Source organism: Callorhinus ursinus, unplaced genomic scaffold (genome assembly GCF_003265705.2).
Source record: "Callorhinus ursinus isolate GAN/ISIS: 27379988/994484 unplaced genomic scaffold, GSC_fseal_2.0 scaffold55, whole genome shotgun sequence".
In the NCBI taxonomy this organism is placed as follows: Eukaryota; Metazoa; Chordata; class Mammalia; order Carnivora; family Otariidae; genus Callorhinus; species Callorhinus ursinus.
In genome coordinates, this window is record NW_027397117.1 from 3,018,361 (window position 1) to 3,039,043 (window position 20,683).

Here is a 20,683-nt window from a genome sequence, read left to right on the forward strand (position 1 = left end):
GGGGGCCGCTGCCTCGTTCCCCAGGTCCAGATGAGTGAGGCTCGCAGAACTTAAATGTGTGAAAAGTACCCTTTTAACATACAAGGAACACAGGTAGGTTTGATTTCAGGCTGCTTATCTATTCCAGCACGAGGCCGATTTAAGAAGGATGGGCAGGATGAAATTATCTGTGGGACCCACTGACCCGAGACCATCACCCAGCCTCCTCTGGTTGCCCTCCCACTAAAGGTGTCACCCAGCCTGTGGCCTGGGCTGACCTTTGGCCGTGAGCTGCACCACTTGATCAGCCCAGCACTTGCTTGCCTGTCTTTGGAGACATGTCTCTTGTCTGATTTCTAGCGGTCAGAGGGGCAGGTTAAGTCCTGCCCTTGGGGTGTGGAGGGGATCTGGGGGTTGCTTGTGACTCCTGCAAAAGCAGGAGAGGGGGTAGCTATGGGCCCACAGTACAGAACGGGCATCAGGCTTCAAGCAGGAGTGGAGACGTTCGGGCTGCGGTGGAGAGGCTGACCCCCAAGTTCTAAGGCTGTGACACTGTGACCGTAAGAAATCCAGATACAAATGTTTATTCTACATAAAAATCTCACAAAATGGGCAGCTGGTTGTACCAAGACCTTTGGTGAAGGGGTGAAGGAGGGGAGGGAAGTCGCTGTTGAAGAAGGCAACACGGACAGTGGTCACAGTCACTGGGCAGGAGCAGAGCTGAGGGAAGGCGGGGCACAGACGTGGCCCCATCCCCTACTGCATGCACTCGCATGCACACTCCTAGCCTATCGATGAAGAGGGGTCTCGGGTGGGGGCGTGTTTCTGACTTGAGAAGCCCCGAGATGGGGAGGAGGGAGGTACTCCTCCCTGGCTGGCTGCTGAATACTGCATCCCAGACACCAGACACCCCCGTGGCACGTCAGTGGGAGACAGCACGGGCAGGACATGATTGCAGGCCCGAAGTGATGCCTGACTTCCCAGAGCACAAGAGAGCAGGGACCACTGTCCCAAACATGCAACACACGATGGCTTGAGAACCGGACTGAGGCCCGCCGGGGAGGGGGGCTGGCCCAGGGTGTGGGCTTCGGCTATGGCAGAGGCCCGCCAAGCCTGGTCTGCCTCCCTAGCTCGAAGGGTGGTTGGAAACCAGGCACCAGACAGCCTCTCGTAGAATGTTACCTGGGGTCAGGCCTAGCCCAGAGGGGTTGCTCCTGGGGCTGCAGGAATGTGGGAAGGGGATATGAGGCAGCCAAGACCTGCTGGACTCTGCCCCTACACGGGGAGGGAGCCTGGTCTTGACAAAGCCAGAAGCCACCTGGCCACGGCACCCTGAGCCTCCCTGGCAGTGATCAGCTGTTAGAGGCTTAGAGCTGGGCTGTCTCTCAGGGCCACCCCTTCCTTAACCTGAAAAGCAGCACCATGTGGCCAGCTGGTCCCCACCCCTTAGGGGGCGTGGCTTTGGGGCACAGCTGGAGAGGCCAAAGGTCAGAGCAGACCCCAGGCTGGAGTGGAATTAACGGGAGGCGGGGGAAGGGGAGCATGGCTGCCCCAGGCAGCGCTCCCTGGAGGGGGTGAGGCGGCCTGGGCCAGGGCCTGAGTCTGTCCTTGCTGCGGACCTGCCCCACCCCGCTGGCTCCCCGGTACAGACACACACTGTCACAGAGATCATGCACACGACGGCTCAGGGCACGGTGGGTATGGAGGGCCCTACGGCAGAGAAAGGGGCAGTATGGGGTGGGAAGGAAGGGGCTCCGAGCCAAAAGGCGGCAGCAGCCAGGGGGCCTCCTGAGGGCAGACCGTCCCGAGTGGGGTGGCGGGTGGGGTGCTTTCTAGCCGAAGATGCCTCCAAACGTGGAGGCGATGACAATGCCCAGGACCACACAGCAGATGATGATCATGATCTTCTTCTGCACCGGGGAGGCAGGAAGGAGCGGCCTCAGACCCGGGAGGGAGGCTGAGGGCTGGGTCAGAGCTTAGAGGGGCGGGGCACGCAAGGAGAGTGGTCCCTGAGCTGGGCTGGGGGTTGGGGGTCTGGGGGATGGAACCTGAGTTGGAACTGGGGAAGGTGCTGCCTGGAATGTACAGGGGTGTGTGTGTGTGTGTGTGTGTGTGTGTGTGTGTGTGTGTGTGTGTGTGTGTGTGTGTGTGTGTGTGTGTGTGTGTGTGTGTGTGTGTGTACACATATGGGTGTGTGTGTGTGTGAATGTACGGGTGTGTGTGTGTGTGTGTGAGAGAGAGAGACAGCTGGGAGCTGAAGGCCTCGGGGTGAGGGCTTGGGTCAGAGCCCAGAGATGGAGTCAAGGCCGAGTGGGGAGGGATCTGTGGTGGTCCCCGGGGGCTCTAATGGGCAGAGGGGGGCTACTGACCCGGCGTGCCTTGCTCTGGTACTTGACGGCCTTCTTGGTGTCAGACACGGCCCTCTCCACATAGTCCACCGAATGTTCCACGTTGTACTCAATCCTGTCAATCATCTCCCCCTGCAGGGCCGTTGCCCATCAGCTCCAGTGGGCCCCCCTCAGGGCAGGACTCTGGGGAAGCACCCTGAGGGCAGAGAAAGAAAAGTGGGGGCGTGAGGATGGGGGGGTACAGCCTCTCCCTGTGCCCCCTCAGGCCAGGCCCCCGGGGCAGCACCCTCTCTCCCCTGCAGAGCAGCCATCCTGGGAGGGAACCTGGCCGTGCAGTCTCAGCCAAGGGGGTGGAGACCATGCAGGGGGCGCTCAGCCGGGCCGGGTGCGAGGCAGAGGGAGGCAGGGGCAGCAGAGGGTGCTCTGGACAGGGTCCCACTCCTTCCTCGCTGGCGTGGTGGTTCCACCCAGCTCCGACTGTCTTCGGTCTTCAACACTTAAGACCCCCTGCCTACTCCCGTAGCCCTCCTGGGCCCCATAATGTGGCCCCAGCAGCCCCCAGAGGCCGCTCCCACCATGACACTGCCCGAGACCCGTGGTGACAAATGACTACTCTCTCCAAGTTCGCTGCTCCCGCTGGTGTCCAGGTGTCCGCAGTCTTTCAGCCACAGCGGCAGCAGCCTCCTCGTGGCCACCTGGCTTCCTAACTCGGCTCACACCACACCCACACTTCAGACCCTCTGGTCTAGGAGAGAATCCAGAAGCCCAGCACCACCGCCTGCCTCATCTTCACTACCCACCCCCGCCCCCCGCCCCGGCCCGCCGAGCTAGAGTCGCAGGAGCTCCTCAGTGAGCCGGGCTCTTGCCAGTCTCAGGACCAGGCTCTGCTGCTCCTGCTCTTCACTCACCCTGGGACCCTGGGACCCTGGGACCCTGGGAAGCTTTCCGAGCTCAAATGCCACCTCCTAGAGAGGCCTTCCCTGACCACCCCCGTCCAAGGTGGCCACCGCAGGGACACTATTACGGTGTTACCCCAAGTGTGGCCCTGGGACTAGCAGCATCAGCATCCCCCTCGAACCTGTTAGAAATGCAGATTCACGGGCCCCCACTCTGACCTACCCATCTCTGGGACCGGGGACCAGGAAACCTCCAAGCCCCACCCCCCCCGCCCCGTGATTCCTGGGCCTTTTAGAGCTGGAGAACCACGGCTCTATCTCACTGCCTCCTGCTAACGTCTCCTGAGCACCCGGCACAACTGGAGAACATTCCATTTGTCATTTCCTTATGCTGCCCTTCCACCCCACAGTCATGAGCTCCAGGAAGCAGGCCCTCTGCTGTCCTGGTCACTACCACACTTCCAGCTCCTAGAAGAGCGGCCGTCCACAGTGCCCCCGTGACAGACGGCTGGTGAATAAGACAGGCCAAGGCTGGGTGGAGGGCCATGCAGGGCCTGGGGTCCTGGTAGGCCAAGCAGAGCCATGCAGCACCTGGAGCCCGGGAGCAGAGCCATGCAGAGGATGGGGTCCTCCAGGTGGGCCTGGCCCTGGAGGCGGTGTTGACAGCGGGCGGTTAGTTACCTGGAGACTTGGTCCCTCCCGGGCAGGGCAGCGTGTCAGGCAAAAAGGGGAGGGGTTAGTGCAGCCCTGGGTGCTGCTGCGGGCTGGGTGGGCAGAGGGCAGTGGGGCCCTGGGCTCTCACCTGGCTCTCCACGAGCATGGCCATGTCCATGAACATGTCGTGCAGTTCACGGATGCTGTTCTCCAGCTTGATGATCTCACTGTGCCGCGTCTCAATCTCACTCAGAGCCTGCTTGGAGATGCTGGAGTCCATGATGATCTAGGGAGCGGGAGCAGTGTGCTGGGACCCTGGAGCCTGCCGCAGGGGGCAGGGAGGGCCGGCCAAGGGCAAAGGCAGCTGGGATGGGCGGTGGCTCCCTCCTCAGCCACAGCGCTCCCCCACTTCCTGCCTGGTTCTTACTAGCTGTTACCTGCTTTCTCGGGGACGGACTTCTCGGTGTTGAAGTGGGGCCACCTGTGCCCACCACATGGTCACTGCTCACCAGCCTTGTATAGAGGCCAAGTTGACTAACCCTCAAGGACCCAGGCCCTGAACCGCCTTTCTCCCTTTCCCCCTGCCCCTCCTGTCAGTCTCCCGGAGAGGGTAACTACCCCTTCCCTTGTCTCCTGGAACCCACAGCCCCTACCTGCCTTCCACCCTGTGGGCCGCCTCCTTCAGGAAGCCCCCCTGCTCAAGTGTCACCTGAATGTAGAGGCGACCGTGTCTCCCAGGAGAGGAACAAGGCCCTGAGGATGGCGGAAGGAGCCCCTGGCCGGTGGCAAATGGACAGGAGAAGCAAGGAAGTGGACCCAATTGAGAGGAACCAGGAGACGGGGGTCTTAATTCTACCTGGGCCACTAGTATTTAAGTGGCCTCAGTCCCTTTTCCTCGGGGACTCAGCCTTCTCTGAAACCAGCCTCGCAAGGTGGTTATATCCAAAGACTGCCCCCAGCCTCAGCACTTGGCACATACACCAAGGGTCCGTGCCAGGGGTGAGGGTGGGGTGGGGTGGGGTGGTTCACACTCACCCCAGAAGCAAAGATGGCAGGGTTTCCACTCTCCAGCATGTCCTCCAGCTCCTCACTGGTCGTGGTCCGGCCAGCTGTGAGCAGGGGTTGCACTGAGCCCCGCCCCGGCCCCGCCCCGGCCCCCCCCCTCCCTCCCCCCCCCCCCAGCCCCCCAAAGCTTACTGATCTCCAGTTGCCTCTGGATGCGGCCCTTGCAGCGCTCACGGTAGTCAGACTGCGTGGCATTGTACTCGGACATGACCTCCACAAACTTGCGGGACAGCGTGGAGTGCTGAGGGTGCAAGGTGGGGGTGCAAGTGTCAGGCCCAGCTCCACAGAGCCCCAGGGCCTCGAGCGCCCGCCAGCCCACCCTGGAGGCCCGCCGGCGGCACCTGTGTCTTTCGGATCCTCAGGTCCGCAGATGAGCGGTTGAGGCCTTCCTCCTGCTCGATGCTCTGCTCGATGCCTGTGGGAGAGGGGGGCTGCTGAGCCATAACCTGTCCCCCTCACCACTGTCCCCTCCCTCTTGGACCCACACACCCAGGATCTGGCTCCGGACCTCTCCTGGGGAGGGTCTAGTGTGGACTATGGCTGGGGGGGCGGGGAAGGGAAGCAGAGGAGGAAGGCGCGCCAGGCACTGCGGGAGGGGCCTCCAGGGGCCCATCTGGGCACGATGCGGGTTTCGGGGGGGTGCACATATGCACACCCATCTGCGAGGCCTCGGGCACACACCAAGCTCTGTGTGTGTGAGTGCCTACTGTGTACTAGGCCCGGCGGCTTGGGCCCACCCGGCCTTCTGCTCAGGAAGCCTGTGCGCCCAACAAGGGGCCATGGCCAGAGCGGAGAGGGCCGCCACGGGCGGCCCCTGGGCCCGTGCACCTCTGCGCTCCCACAAGCACATGGGGCTTGTGTGTGGGACCAGGCGGTGCTGGCCACCCCTTGAGCCCTCTTTAGCTGAAGTGGGGGACAATTCCCAGAGTGGAGCACTCCCTCACTGAAGCCTCAAGCATCTGTCGCGAGGCCCGGCCCCAAGCCTGGCCCAAACAAGCCTTGCCAAGTAGCAGCTGAGAGAATGGGCATGTGATGGCACCCTCATAAAGGAAAGCAAGACCCAGTGTACCCCTCCAAGTTCGTGAGACCCATGGAACACAGAGGAAGCGGGCCCAGAGTGCCCCCTCCCGGCCCCCAAGACAAGGCCTGGATGGAGCCCAGACTCACTCTTTAACTTGGAGCGAACTTTGTTTGCGGTCTTCTTTATGTCAGACATGAGCTCCTCCAGCTCCTCCTTCGTCTCTGGGGAGGTAGAAGGGGGAGAGCGTAGACGCCCAGGGTTCCCCCACTGCCTGACGTTCAGGCTTAGCCCCTGGCGCAGGGGGCCCAGTCGCGGGGCTCCGGGCAGAGCCTGGGTCCCAGGTCTGCCCGATTCCGCTGGCTAAGCCTCTGCCTGCCCCTCCAACCCTGGGCCAGGGCCACACCAGCTGCAGCCTCACCCCCTCTTGTGCTGCCTTCCAAGGAGCCTCCCTTCCTCCTTCGCTGGCTCTCCCACCCCCTGCACGTAACAGATGGGTCTAAATTTAAGGCAGAAATAATTGTGGAGCAGCTAGTGATGCTGGAGTCGGCACTGGGGAACACTGACTTGATGCTTCCTGAGTCGAAGGTGGGGGTGCAGGCTCACCTAGAGTTACCTGGTAGCTGGGGGGGGGGGCGGACAGACATCCAGCCAATAGGGTGACAGCTGAGGCCAGGGAGGCTGAAGCAAGCCCCCCTCCACTGAGCACCTTGGGCGGGGGAGACCCTGTTCTACTGAGCTCTGCTTCCCAGGTGCTGAGCTCAGTGGGGGCCAACCGCTGAGTGCCCAGTGGGTGCATGGGGGCATGAGGCACCTGGCCTGGATGGGAGCTGATGGAGAAGAGGCTCAGACAGGTGCGCTCCCTGGCACACAGTTGGCCCTGGAGCACCAGCTGGCTGGTCCTGTGACGGCGAAGTGGGGGGAATCTGGCCCTTGTTCCGACTGGAACCATCTCTCTAAAGCTGGCAGAGGCCATGGGGGTACCCAGCTTGCCCCACCCCCGGTGGGGGGGGGTGGCCGAGTTGGGCAGGGTGGCTGCTTCCCTCTGGGGTGCTGGCTGGAGCAATGGCTCATGACAGCGCCCCAGCCACAGGGCAACCCCAGAACTCTATTTCCTGGAGAAACCAGGACAGAGCTCCTGGCTGAGCCCTTCCTATCCAGTCTGCTTTCCTCTGGGGCTGGGTCTCTCCTAGAAGGGGTTGGGAGGGGGGCATTTACAGCAGTTGATGGGGGGGGCACCTACTAAGTGGATCGTGAGGTGGGGGCTTTGAGGAGCGGAGGAGGGTGCCTCATTCGTACAAACAAAGGAAACTTGGTTACCAGCTGCTTTGCCGTCTCTGCCTCTCTTGCTCAGACCCAAAATAGCCCAGCCCGGATGGCGGCCCTCAGGGGAGGCAGGGCAGCCCTTGGCCCAGGAAAGCGCCTCCCCCCCCCACCCCAACTCGCCGCTGTCCTTCCCGGTGCCTCCTCGGTAACTGCTCCCTCCGCTCTAGAACCCTCACCGGGGAGCCCCCTCCCCACATCAGTGACACCGGGGCTGTCCTGACTGCTTGGCTCGAGGTGGCAATTCTGAACGGGTCGCTACTGACTCTATGACGCAGGGAGACCTGGTGCAAAAGGTGGGACAAGGGAGCCGAGGTAAAGGAACTGGCGTCTCCGTCACCCCATGCTCGCCCCATCTGCCAGCAGGGGAGTGCCCCAGCTCTTAAAGTACCCTGTTCCCACAGCTGGCCCCCTCTGACCCTCAGCAGGAGGGACCCATGGGGACACACGCGGACTCAGACGCACATGCGCGGGAAGACGTATGACGTCACATGCTGCTACCCGAGACAAATCGCTGGGGAGAGGGGTGATGTATGGTGGCCACACTGAACGTGGGCCCTGCCTTGGGTGGCCCTTCTCTCCTTCCCACCCATTCCTGGCACGGGCTCCTGGCAGACTCATTTTGCTTTCCAAGGGCCCGGCACTGGGCCCGCTCGGCTTGGCCCTGGCCTCGGGTTCCAGCGCCCTTTGGGGGCTGTGGAGAGATTTCTCCCGGGGGCTTGAGGATGGCCGGCGGACCAGGGGCCGAGGGGCCAGGGACAGGGAGACACAGCTGCAGGCCACACGCAAACCCAGCTCTGAGTGCTTCACCCAGCCTGCGCAGCACCAGAACCCTTCGCCTTGCATTCTTGGGGCCCCCGGGACTCGTGCTTGAGGCGAGCCAGCAGGAGCAGTGTGCGCGTGCCCAGGTCCCAGGCCTGGGCCCAGCGCTGTCACTGCCTCGCCGGGGGCCAAGGGAAAGGAATCTTGGGCCTGTGTGCAGTCTGTCTGGCACAGGGCAGGGCAGTCATCAACACCTCGCCAGGAGCTGTGACAGGAGGGTCAGGGGGGCCTGTCTGGGGTCAGAGTGGAATGCAGACACACAGAGGCTCCCTGTGCATAGGGAGAAAGGTGACTTTCTGGAGCCCTGAGAAGGCCCGGCTCTGGGGTACTGGTGGCCAGGTGCCGGGGCCGCCAGCTCTTTCAGGAAGCTCCTCCTGCTTGGCCGGCTTGCCCTCCCACGGCGCTGAGCCATCTGCTGCCCGGGGAGGCTTGGGAAAGGGAGGGGCTGGGCAGACAGGCCTCCTTTTGCGCCTTCCCACCCAGCTTACCTGGAGGGGGCGGGGCTGGCCGGAGGCCCCCCGCCCCAGGCCTGGGCCAGCCGTGTTCCCTGAAGCTTTCCACGGGGCCCTCCCCACCCTGGCCAGGCCCAGGTACCCCTCAGCCGCCCAACAGTGAGGCTGCTGAGGATCCAGGAGCCCCTCCCCAGCAGCAGCGCCTTCCAGGAGGCCTGGAAGCCGCCCCTCAGTCCTCCACACTCACTCTCATCAGGGTTGGGGGAGGCCAGGATGGCGCTGTGCTTCCGTTTCACCTCCTCCACGTTCTCTGAGATCTTGTCAATGAAGCCACGGATCTCCTCCACCTGCACACCAAGGCCTCCGGTCAGGAGGAGACCTGGGGAGGGCGCTCGTGGGCACTGGGGCTGGACCAGACTGGAGCTGGCGGCCAGGCTCAGAGAGAGGCTGGACCAGGCTTCGGGTGGGGGGTGTGACGTGGGCCCCCCGCCTCCAAGGTCTGCCAGCGTATTCGCGGACGCGGGGTGTGCTGGCTCCCACCTGTTCAAAGAACTCATCCATGAAGCCGTCCCGGTCCACGGTGACAGTGACATCATCATCATCATCGCTGTCCTTGGCCTGCACAGGGGTGTGTACACGTGAGCGGACCTGTGGTAGGCCCACTGGGACCCACTGGACCCGGGACCGCGAACTGCCCAGCGTCCATATACAGCAGGCTCACAGGCTCAGCTCCGCGGCCCCAACCACTGCCCTCTGTCCTCTTAGCAGGGACAAGGTCTGCCTGCGTCCTCAGCTCCCAGCCACAGTGAGACGTGGAGGACCCCTGGGGCCCCAGCATAGGGAAAGAGGCCTTGCTTGTCAAGATGGTGACAGGGCCAAGTCTCTACCTCTAGGCCAAGGACTCCTTCCCCTGCCCAGCTGCCTGCCCCTTCCCCACAGGACCGCAGTCCTCCTGGCACACCCCTTACCCTAGAGGGCAGCTGGAAAGGCTTGGCCCCCTGGCCAGCGGCCCCCAACTCACAGACCTTGCCTGGGACAGGCTGCCTGGAAACCAACCTTCTCTACTTTCCAGTCCCGATGGTTTTAATTAGGATGGGGCCCAAAGTTCCCAAGCTCCTTTTCCGGGCGGGGGGTAGTGGGAGGCCTGGGCGCCACCCACACCTGTCTCCGAGAAGGCAGGCTGGCTCAGACACAGGGCTGTCCCATAGCGCCTCAAGCAGGCCTGAGAGATACTGGCTGAACGCAGCCCTGCAAGCTCAGCTGACCCCTTGTCATTCTCGACATCAAACCTCGATTCTCTTCCCCTCCAGGCCGAGCTGGGCCCGACCAGCCTGAGAGGCCAGTCATGTCACTTGGCTCGGGGCCTGCCCTAGGCCCCACCCCGCCACCCAAGGAGCAGGCGGACAAAAGCCACCCCCATCACAGGGCGGAGTAATTACGCCTCTGACTTCCCAGTGTGCCGGGCCTGCTCATTACTGTCCGCCTTACACGCTTCGAGTCGCCAGGGGCCGCCCACTCCGCTGGCAAGGGCAAGCCCCTCTCCACGGCCAAGGCCAGGATACGGAGGGTGGGACCGGCCCCCTCAGACTGGGGTTATCAGGCTTGGCCACACCCCTTCAGGTCTCAGCACCCCACAGGAGGAGGGGTGAGCAGGCTCGGCACTGGCCTTCACCTTGATCTCTCTTAACCGAGGACAGGGGCAGGTGGCCGTCGCGGGATGGTGAAGCTGGAGGACCCAGGAGGCTGGGCCCAGCTAGCCTGCTGGGGAGGGACCCAGGTTCCGTGCCCAGCACAGACAGTGGCTGGCTGAGGGACGTGCCCTGTGGGTCTGTTTGCTCCTGTGTGCAGTGGGGACAGGGACGCCTGGCTGCAGGGACAGAAGGCTGAGAAAGGGTGGGAGGCACAGCATGTTCTGAAAGGGCTGTGCCCCTGGGGCTCTCGGGGTCCCACTGCCCCACCAGAGTGGGACCAGACAGCAGAGGGGGTTGGTTGGGAACTTTATGGAGGCGGCTCTGACAGGCCCCTCTCATCAAGAGATCACACCTCCTCCCCCAGCAGCTAAAATAAATCCTCGCTCCCACAAGTGCCTGTGGCTGCTACCAGGTGGCCCCCTCCCCCCAACCAAGCCCACCTATTGACAATGAGAATCTAGGAGCCATTTCCACACTTCTGAACCTTCCCAGGCGCAGGAGCTAAGCTAGAGGAGCACTCCTTAGGGAAACTGAGGCAGAGTGCAGTCTGGAGGAGCCCAGCTCCCGCTCCGGGGCAGCCTGCCAGGTTGGGAGGTGGTCCCAGGAGCTCCTGCCCTTCAGCGGCCTGCCCTCTCTGTCTTTTTGGCATCTAGAGAAAGAGGAGGATGGACAGGAAAGGACACGAGAATTTTCCAGCTCCCCTCCCAGGAAGAGTAATGACCGGCTAGGGCCAAAGCAAGGGCGTCAGGGTTTCCAGAGACGAGAGCCGTTGCCAGAGGCTCCTGGGGTCTGGGTTGCTGCTCTCCCTGGGCCTCGGCTTGCCTGCCTATAAAACAAGGACGGAACTTCTCGAGCATCCAGCAGCTCCGACCTGCTCCCTCCACAGCCTCCCCAGGAAACTGACAGCTAGAGTCAGGGAGTTTCTCCAACACAGGGTTGGCAGGAAGGATGTCCACGCTCTCCTCCCGGCCCGCCGGCCATGAGCGCAGAGCTGAGGAAGGGGACACCTGGGGCCAGGGCCTGACTGGGGCTCCCAGGCGGGGGTCCACCCCGAAGGTGGCATTCAGCTTGGCCCCAAAGCCAATCGGAGGGTTGAGGGCCTGACTTCACAGCCTTGGTCACACCAGTGGTGACTCCAAGCAAAACCTTGAGGGGTCTCTCCGTGGGGACCCCTTCCTTACCACATCCTGGCTCTTTTTCCTCCTCAGGACTTTTCACCCACTGCCCCTCATTACCCCACTGCCGTAGCCTGAAACTGGACCCCGGCATACCCCACCTAAACCATCTCCCTGGCTCCACAGCCCACCCGCTGTCTTCCCTTGCCCCATGCAAGCCCCTCTGCCTGGAATGCTGATTCCATGAAGCTGACATTCCCCTCATCCTGAGATGCCACCTCCTTTCAGAAGCCTTCCCCCGGGTATCTTGCTCCTCGGGTCCCCCACACACTACTCACATCTCTGCTGGAACCACAGCCACACGCTCTCAGGCCCTAAGGGACCTGAAAAGTCACCTTGGCCTCAGCTGCTGGCCTCAGCTGCCGGCCTCAGCTTGCACACCTCCTGTGATGGCGAGCTCACTAGCTTTCCTAGGCAGCTCTGCCTACCTTGGGCTGCCCCAGTGCCCCTTTCCTGAGGCCCTAAGCCATAAAAAACCTGTTGGTGCCCTCTCCCTGGGCTGGCCTTGCCAGAGACCTAAAGGCAGCATCCACACCTCCCCTGGGTTTTCCCCTCAAGCTGACCATTCCCTTCCCCTCATATCCGCCCCCCCGCCCCCGGGCCCTAAATTGCAACCCCTGCCCCAGACTTCTTTGGTCCAGTCTCTGTCTTCTTCTGCAGTACATGATACAAACTGAATCTGCTGTTGATTGTTGTCTAAGTGGTACCAAAGAGCTGATCCATCCCTCCCTCTTTTTACATGGTCTATCTTTGTTAATACAACCAGAGATCAGTATAAGTGATCATATAGCACTTCCTGCCCAGAAAAGCCCCAAGCCCTTCCCCACCACTGTCTACTTGGTTGGATTTTAGGCTCAAGTGAAGGACTTTTGCTTAATTTCTTCATTTGTTCTGATCCTTGTTCCACTTTGTGAGAATCTAATGGCTCATGACTCTGGGGCCCCCAGCAACCTCATCCACATCTAGGCCAGAGCCCTGTGGCACCTTTCTAGAGACATCCTCCAGGTTAACTAAGACCCCAATCAGGTTTCACTGGCACTAAATAAATGACAAGCCCCAAACCTAGACACACTCCTGACCCAAAAGGAAGTAAGAACTAGGCTGGCGTCTCCTGGTGTCCTGGAATGGTCAAGGTGGGCATCACCGACATGCACAAAGGGAGCACCCAGATGGTTTAGAATCCTGAGGGCCCCTTGGACATCTGCCAGCCCTCTGTGAGTGACAGTCACAGCTCCAGAAAGAGGGCTGGACTGGACTGGGGACTTGAGGTGGCGGCTGGAGCCTGGGGGCGGTCGCAAGCTCGGAGCTGCAAACATCTTCAGGATAAACCCACCCAGGCATCATGTGAGCACCCTACCTGCCACCTGGCCCAAACTACGTTCTGCCTTGTTCTCCTGAGCCCCTCCTCTGAAACCCCCCATTCCCAAGGGTCCCCCCAAATCAGAAAGCGGGGTACATCTACTTTCTTCCTCTTCCTCTCACATCCATCCAATATTTGACTTGTCACGGTGTTTTTTTCAGTGGTTCTTAATCCTGTTCCAGCACCATGATCCCTTGAAAGGCTTAAAAAAAAAAAACACAAAAAAAACCCAAAACCAGCTTCCAGGGTTCTACCCCAGAGACACCAAATCAGAATTTAGGGGTTTGGGGCTGGTAAGGCCAAGTTTTTAAAAAGTCCCCCCACCCCGGGGTTGAGACCCAGTGGTCTGATCTTACTCCCTCTGACAGACTCTGGCCTCATGAGGCCTCTGGGCCAAGCCATCAGGAACGAAGGCCACCCTGGCCAGAAGCCCTAAACTTCCAGAGGAGGCCAGACAGCCCTGGTGGTCTCTCCTGGCAGAGGCTCCAGGATGCCAGGATACCTTCCTGGAAACAAAGGTGTGATTCCTCCAAGAGGCTCGGAGTCCAGGCAGCCTCCAGGCCCGTCCCTGGAGACGGATGGCGGGAGGCCAGCCAGCAGGGTTGATTCATTCCTCCTGAGCAGGAGTTGGCTGTTGTCTGCCTTGAGGGCTATTTTTTTTCCCCCTTCTTGTTTTTAATGACGAATCAAAGTCAATATGCCTAGAGCAGAGAGACCCAGAGCTGAATCAGGGGTATGTGAGGCCAAGCTGGGTCTCCAGGAAAGAGGGGCTCCCCGCCTTCCCTTGTCTGACCCCTTCACCCTCTCCCCATCTGGTGTACGCCCTTCACCTCCACATCCCTGTCCCTGACCAGGGCCCCAGGGCGGCTCCAGAAGGCAGCCTCAGCCCACGGAGAGGAGGTGGCTTCAGCCCCGCACTCCCCCTGCCCCCCGCAACCGCCCCTGTCCCAATATACCGTGTGACCTTAGATAAACCCCTGGCCCTTTCCAGACCTTAGTTTTCCAATTTGTGAAAGAGGGGGTTGGACCAGATCGTCCCTGAAGGTCATTCCGGCGGCACCCCAGGGCACAATGTGTCCAAACCCGCTGTTTCTTCTGGGAAACCCCAAGGAGGTAAGGGGCGGGAAGGAGGCCTACTATTAGGTCTCTTCCACTCTGCAAGGTGGGCCCGGCCGGCTGCACTGTACGGATGACAGGGGCACAGAGAGGTTAAGGCGAGAACCTGCCTGCTGTTGTCCAGGACACCCGGTCTCTTCCCAGCAATGAGAGGGAAAGGGGGAACGGGTGGGCAAAGGGGCGCACGGGCTTCCCCAGCCAGGCATCAGACCACCCACCATTCTCTCCTGCTTGGGCATTGCAACCTCTCTGCCTTTACTACCGCAGGCCCCTCCTTTTGGACCACCTTCCCCCCTCCCATGCCTACCCGACCCCTTCTGGGTCACCCCAGCTTCCCTTCTTCCAGGAGCTGGCAGCCCCAACGCTCCCTCTTCTCTGTCTTCTGGCTCCCGCAGCAGGCCCCATATTCTGCATGTGGCTCAGCACAGAGATAAACACCCTCCTGGGCCCCGGGAAGGGTGGGTCAGCTCCAAGAAGATCTCAGAAAGAAAACCAGCGAGGCCTCCGAATGGGGGGGTGGGGGGAAGGAGGCAGTGGTACGCTAGGTGGGGCTGCCCAGGGGCACCTTGCCCTAAGTCTCTCCGGTTCTGTGACCCTGGGCTTGTCTTTGACCCTCTTAGGCCCCTGGGCTGCCCTTCCGACCTCTGAGGGTCCCCGATGATCCCTTCACTCAGTCTACACAACTGCAGGATCAGCTGCCTAAGAAGTGGGAGCTGGGGAAGGCTGGAGGGCTGGGCCTGGCCTGCAGAGCGCTGAGGAAATGCACCAGCTCCTTCCCCAAGTGTGACTTTTATAAATAAGCTCCCCTTGCCTTCCTTCCAAATGTGGTGGCGTTGGGTGGGGAAGGAGGGGGGAGGAGGGAGGGAGGGCTGGCTACGGTGCAAGTCACTGGCCCAAGCGCCACCTCTGTCCAGCCCAGCCAGTACTGGCCTCCTGGTTCCTGGGGACTCTGATCTGAGAATTCTGACTCCTGGGGCTCAAGGTCTCCCCTAAATATGGAGTCGGACTCAGGTGACCACCCCCTGCCCTAAGAAACTGGGCTCTAGGTTTTCTTATCTCTACTTTTATAGGTGGGAACCCAAGGCCCAGAGGGAGACTTGTGGGAATGACAGCCCCCCAGACAAACTGTCCCACCCCACCCAGTGTGGGCTCCTGCAGCCTGCAAGAAAGCCCCAGTGGGCAGGGCTCCCCGGCAATGAGTACAGCAGCCTCCATGGGTTCTGAATGCCTGCAGGGTGGGGTCTAGAGAGGAAGCCTCAGCGAATCCACAGAGAAGCCAGGCCTCACCATCTAAGGGACCACTATGGCTAGTGTTTATGTACGTATGTTGGGGGTGGGCGTGAGGGGTCACAGAGATACACACCAGAGCAAAAGACCTGGGTTCAAGCTCCCTACAACCCAAGCCTTCTGCGTGGTCCCCCAGTCCCAGCGAGGCCTCAGTCTGACTGTCTATGGGACAAAGCCCCTTTCTACCATCCCTTTTGAGCTACCAGGCATGCCATTTGCTCTCTTGTGCCTCAGTTTCCCCTTTAGCAGAGAGGATGAAGGCTGATGCGTCAGAGACCCTGTCACATGTAAAGGACTGTGTTCCCCTGACCACTTGGTTCCCACATACACTCTCACCTGACCCACCGGGCGCCCAAACATCAGCAAATGCACCACGCGGCCGTTCATCGCCAAGATAACATTCTTTCTGACTCAACACAGCACAGGAAGCTTGAGGGCAACCGCAAGGGCTGGCGGGGGAAGTGTTTAGACATCATATATGACATGAGGGACCATCTTCTTCCTTTGAAACCTCCTGAGGTTTACCCTGGGGGCTGGGCATTTGGCCAGGAATAAAAGGTCTGTCAGAAGGGTGGGGGCTGGTAGCCAGAGCCAGGGGGGAAACGGAGGCAGGAGAGTACAGTACCAGCTCCAGACTACCCAGGATATAAGACTGGTATAATGGGGGAGACAGGGCACAGATGCAGGGAGCCTCTGGACAGACAGGTCAAGCCAGGGGGTCAAAAGCCCAAAGGACACCTAAAACTTTTCATATAAGAGAACCTCGGTCTCTGGCTCCAAAAGGGATAGCAGGGGGAGAGCTCAGAGGAGCCAGTGAGCTAGCTGCGCCTCCACCCCAGATCAGCACTGCGGGCAGGGCACCTGCCAGACAGCAAGGTGGTCAGCTAGGAGATCAGACAAGAGTCAGCCTGGTCTAGAGCCCTGATGCCCCCCTCCCCACAGGCAGGCTTCATTTCCTTCACTGCCCCCATACGCCCCCAGGCTTGCCACCTCTAAGGGCAGAGGTGAGAATGCCCTGGGAAATGTCTGAGTCCAGGGGAGATGAGGGCGAGGGGGTAGGGGTGAATGAGGAGCACGCGGCAGGGGTCTCAGTCAGGGCCAGGAGAGGGTGGGCTCTGGTCAGAGCCTTTGTGCATCCTCCTACTTCCCCCAAACCCCGCCCCAGGAGCCACACCCCGGGGGCCTCCGAGACACACAGGTGGAGAAATAGGTTCAGGCTGGAATCAGACCAGGAACCCCGGAAGGGTCTGAAAAACGCCGCCGGCCGGCCGCGGCTGCCCGGAAGCCAGGAAGGTGGACCGGGGGCGAATATCTGACCCCTCTGGGACCGGGGCGGGCAGCCAACCCCGAGCGCGACGGGGGTGGGGAGCCACAGGTGATGGGAGCTACAGGTGACGGAGGCGGCGGGGCGCCCCGCGGGACAGCGCCCGCCCGAGGAGCCCGGCCCCACCCGGCGGCCCGGTTTCCGCAGCGCGCCCTGCAGTTGGGCTCTGGGCAGGGGACCGCCCCCGGCCCCTTCCCACTGCGGTCCCGCCGTCTGTCCTCACCCGTGCGGGGGGACAGGAGGCTCGGTGATGAGGCACAGTGAGGGGACAGAGACAGGACCTGCTCCGCGGGCCGCGGGAGAGGTCAGCCTTCCGTCCCGCCACCGGTATCTGGTAATAGCCCTCCGACCCCCCAAACAAGGGGGCGCCGAAAAGTTTATCCAGGACCCCGGGCTCCGGCCGCCAGCCCGCGGGCCCACGGCGCCGAGCTCACGCGAGCCCGTGACCCCGAGTGGGTCCGAGGGGCGGGACCCGGAGGGGCGTCGGGGTCCCGGGCTCCGCACCGCTCCCTCCTGCCCGGCCGGGGACGCAGGGGCTGTCGTCGGGTGGCCGCCGAGGCCGGGAAGGGAGCGGCCGGCGCGCAGGGCGCGGGGCGCGGGCGACGAGCGGCGGCGCGCGGGGGCCGGACTCACCGTGCGGAGCTCCTGGGTTCGGTCCTTCATGCTCCCGGGAGTGGCAGCGGCGCCGGCTGCAGCCGTGTGAGCCCCGCATGCGCGGCGGCCGCCCCGCGGCTGCGCAGCGCCAGCCCGGCCCCGCCCCGGCCCCCGGGACCCCGGCCCAGCCCCCAGCCCCGCCCCCCCCCCCCCCGGCCCCGCCCCGCCGCCGGCCCCGCCCCCGCCCCACCGGCCCCGGGCGGGCTCAGTGGGGTCGGAGCCGTGGGACCCCGTGCCCCCGCGTGCCCCACGCCGCGTGATCCCTGCCTGGGGTGGGGCCCCAGAGCCCCCGCTCCCTCTCCCAGCGGTTCCGCCCTCGTTCTGGACCTTGGATTTTCAACCCCAGAGCTCCTCACATCCCTGGGGATTTGCTGGAGGTCGGAAACCCCTCGATTTTATGGCCTTGGAACATCTGGCACTCCCCTCCAAAAACCTCCTCCGGAGTAACAGCCGCTGAGCCCCTACCTTCCCACTTTCCCCCAACACCTCATCCAGACTCAGGCTCTCACCCCTCCTTCCCAGGGATTTCTCAGTTCACTGGTCTGATGCTGGGTGACCACCCCTTTTCCTTTAGTTTCCACTCCCAGCGGGATGCAGGAACCCTTCTATCTCTGGAAGGGAGATTTAAGCTAAAGCCTGCTCTCCTGCCCCTTTGCCTGCAATCCCAACCCTGAGCCCCAGCCCCAGGCCCGAGATCCTATTTCTCTATATGGCTGGGGGCAGCTAAGCCTGGAGCCCCGCTCACTGTGGCACTAATGGAAAGATCTTAGCAGCGTGTAGAGGGGTGGTGGGTGGGGGCTAGTCAGTAGCAGATGCTCTTTTCTGATCCCTGCCAGCGTCTTGTTGAGACAGTAGCCATATAACCCACCCCTCACCCCCCCAGCTGCCCCTCTGTGCCCTGGCCTAGACCCTCTTGACCTCAAGCCAAACACTCCCTCTTCCCTTGCCCAGGGCTGCCAAGGTGTTGTTCTGGAGCTGGGCCAGCCCCCTGCTGCCCAGTGTGTCTGAGCTTGGCGCTTCTCCCAGACTGTGGGCACAGGTTTGCTGGCTGGCAGACGGGCTAGAGACACTGTTCCAGCCATCTCTCCTTCCCTGGAAATCCGGCCAGAGACTGACTAGCTTAGAACATCCCACAGAGCAAGCACTGGTGGTGCAAAAGCAGGACTCACCTGCAGGAGGGACTTGCTCAGGGTTACAGGGAACAGGTGGTAGCAAGGTGCTGCCTGACTCGTGGTCCAGAGTGCTTTCCTGTGTGCAGGGTGAATGGTGGGGTGGGTCATGGGTGCACCCCCAGAGCCCAGTGTCTGGCCTTGAGGAAAGAGGACAGGAGGGGGAGACACAGCTCATGCGCTCAGAGGGCCCCAGGGTCACACCAAGCATCACTTATTAATGTACATATTAAATGGTAGCGTGAAGAATGAATAAAGACTCTGCTTTTCTGTTAGAGGTGTTACCCTCATTCGATTATTCGTTCATTTATCAAACATTACTTAGGAAACCATGCTCAAGCCGCTGTTTTGCACTCAAGATGTGTGATGTAATGGGAGAGACAGACATGGTTTCAGTAGGTGAAGGGATCCTGGGTGGCTTCCCAGAGGCCGGGATTGCAGCAGGGAGTGGTGGAGGTGTTCGGGACAGAAGGAGTGTGCCCAGACCCTGGGGTGAGGCTGGGAGTGTTTGGAGAACCTCAGAGCTTGGGTAAGAGATGAAGCCAGTGAGGGAAGCCTTCCTGGAATGTTGAGCTTTATTGTGCAGACAAGGAGGAGGGAATCAAGGATCGACTCTCATTCCATGACTCAAAAATTAACTGAGCTGGGATGCCTGGGTGGCTCGGTCGGTTAAGCGTCCAACTCTTGGTCTCAGCTCAGGTCTTAATCTCAGGGTGGTGAGTTTAAGCCTGAGTGGGGCTCCATGCTCAGCATGGAGCCTACTTTAAAAAAAAAAAAAAACAACAGTTAACTGAGCATCTACTGTGCACTGACTATTCTAGATCTTGGAGACATGGCAGAAAACAAGAGAGACAAAAGTCCTTGCCCCCATGGAGTCTATGTGTAGGAGAGGAAAGAGATGATAAATGAATAATATCCATGTTGGTGATAATATGCTATGGAAAAGACAAAGTAGGGAAGTAGGGGTAGGGGGTGCTGGGTTCGAGGTGGGTTTCCATTTTTATTTTATTTTATTTTTAAAGATTTATTTATTTATTTGAGAGAGACAGGGTGAGCTTGCGTGAGCTGGGGGTGGGACAGAGAGAGAGGGAGAGAGAGAATCCTCAAGCAGACTGCCCACTGAGCAAGGGAGCCCGACCCGGGGCTCCATCCCAGGACCCTGAGATCATGACCTGAGCCGAAATCAAGAGTTGGCACTCAAACGCCTGAGCCACCCAGGCACCCATGGGTTTCCAATTTTATTTTATTTTTTAAGGATTTTATTTATTTATTTGAGAGAGAGAATGAGAGATAGAGAGCACGAGAGGGAAGAGGGTCAGAGGGAGAAGCAGACTCCCCGCTGAGCAGGGAGCCCGATGCGGGACTCGATCCCGGGACTCCAGGATCATGACCTGAGCCGAAGGCAGTCGCCTAACCAACTGAGCCACCCAGGCTCCCTAGATTTCCAATTTTAAATTTGATGGTCAAGGATGGCCTTGCTGAGAAGGTAGCATTCTTTTTAAGGTTTTTTTTTTTTAAGATTTTATTTATTTATTTGAGAGAGAGAGAATGAGAGATAGAAAGCACGAGAGGGAAGAGGGTCAGAGGGAGAAGCAGACTCCCCGCTGAGCAGGGAGCCTGATGTGGGACTCGATTCCAGGACTCCAGGATCATGACCTGAGCCGAAGGCAGTCGCTTAACTGACTGAGCCACCCAGGCGCCCCCTTTTTAAGGGTTTTTGTTTGTTTGTTTGTTTTAGTAATCTCTATACCCAACATGGGGCTCAAATTCACAACCTGGAGATCAAGAGCCGCACACCCCACTGACTGGGCCAGCCAGGCACCACAAGAAGGTAGCATTTGAACAAGTATCTGAAGGAGGGGAGAGAGCGAGTCATGTAGGTCTCTGGGGGGAGAGAATTCTGGGAAGAGGGAACATCATGTGCAAGACCATGAGCAGAGAGCGTGCCTAGCCTGTCGGAGAAACAGCAAGGAGGCGTGGATGCCTGGAGCCTAGTGGGTAATGGAAGACCTTAAAGGAGGTGAAGTCAGAGAAGTCGAGGGGCAGAGCCTTGTAAGTGACCAATTCCTTTGGCTTTTACTCTGACTGGGATGCAAGCCACAGAAGAAAGGGACTCAAGGAGAGCCGAGATCCATCTTGGGCTTTAACAGAATTGCTCTGTTTGCTGGGTGGAGAATACAGATCTTCCTCAACTTGCAGTGGGGGTAATGTCCCGATAAACCCATTGTAAATTGAAAATCTCCTAAGTGGAAAATGCATGTCATACACCTAACCTACTGGACGTCATAGCTTAGCCTAGCTGTCCGTAAATGTGCTCAGAACGCTTATATTAGCCTGCAGTTGGGCAAAA

General features: G+C 60.5%; 1 protein-coding gene across 2 annotated transcripts; it reads right to left on the minus strand.

Moving 5' to 3' along the window:
- Positions 1-547: 547 nt before the first annotated feature.
- STX1A (syntaxin 1A) lies at positions 548-17,274 on the minus strand. 2 transcript variants are annotated; one of them, XR_003206405.2, is made up of 10 exons: positions 17,144-17,274; positions 9,098-9,175; positions 8,805-8,904; positions 6,110-6,184; positions 5,284-5,357; positions 5,075-5,183; positions 4,913-4,986; positions 4,026-4,163; positions 2,349-2,523; positions 548-1,889 (listed from the first exon to the last, which is right to left on the minus strand). XR_003206405.2 is itself a non-coding variant. In XM_025864596.2 (10 exons), exons 1-10 carry the CDS (start codon positions 17,171-17,173, stop codon positions 1,812-1,814), a joined length of 867 nt encoding a protein of 288 aa, XP_025720381.1. In that variant the 5' UTR covers positions 17,174-17,274; the 3' UTR covers positions 548-1,811. The 2 variants fall into 2 exon arrangements, 1 of the variants encoding a protein (XP_025720381.1); XM_025864596.2 differs by having other exon boundaries at positions 2,349-2,459.
- Between the last annotated feature and the right edge of the window lie 3,409 nt (positions 17,275-20,683).

Bases quoted from the DNA above. Each gene is read 5' to 3' on its own strand.
- STX1A (XM_025864596.2), bottom strand. From the start codon at position 17,173: ATGAAGGACCGAACCCAGGAGCTCCGCACG. The intron at 4,987-5,074 runs GTAAGCTTTGGG...CCCTGCTCACAG, and splicing joins CCAGAGGCAACTGGAGATCA to CTGGCCGGACCACGACCAGT. The intron at 1,890-2,348 runs GTCAGTAGCCCC...TCCCCGGTGCAG, and splicing joins ACCAGAGCAAGGCACGCCGG to AAGAAGATCATGATCATCAT.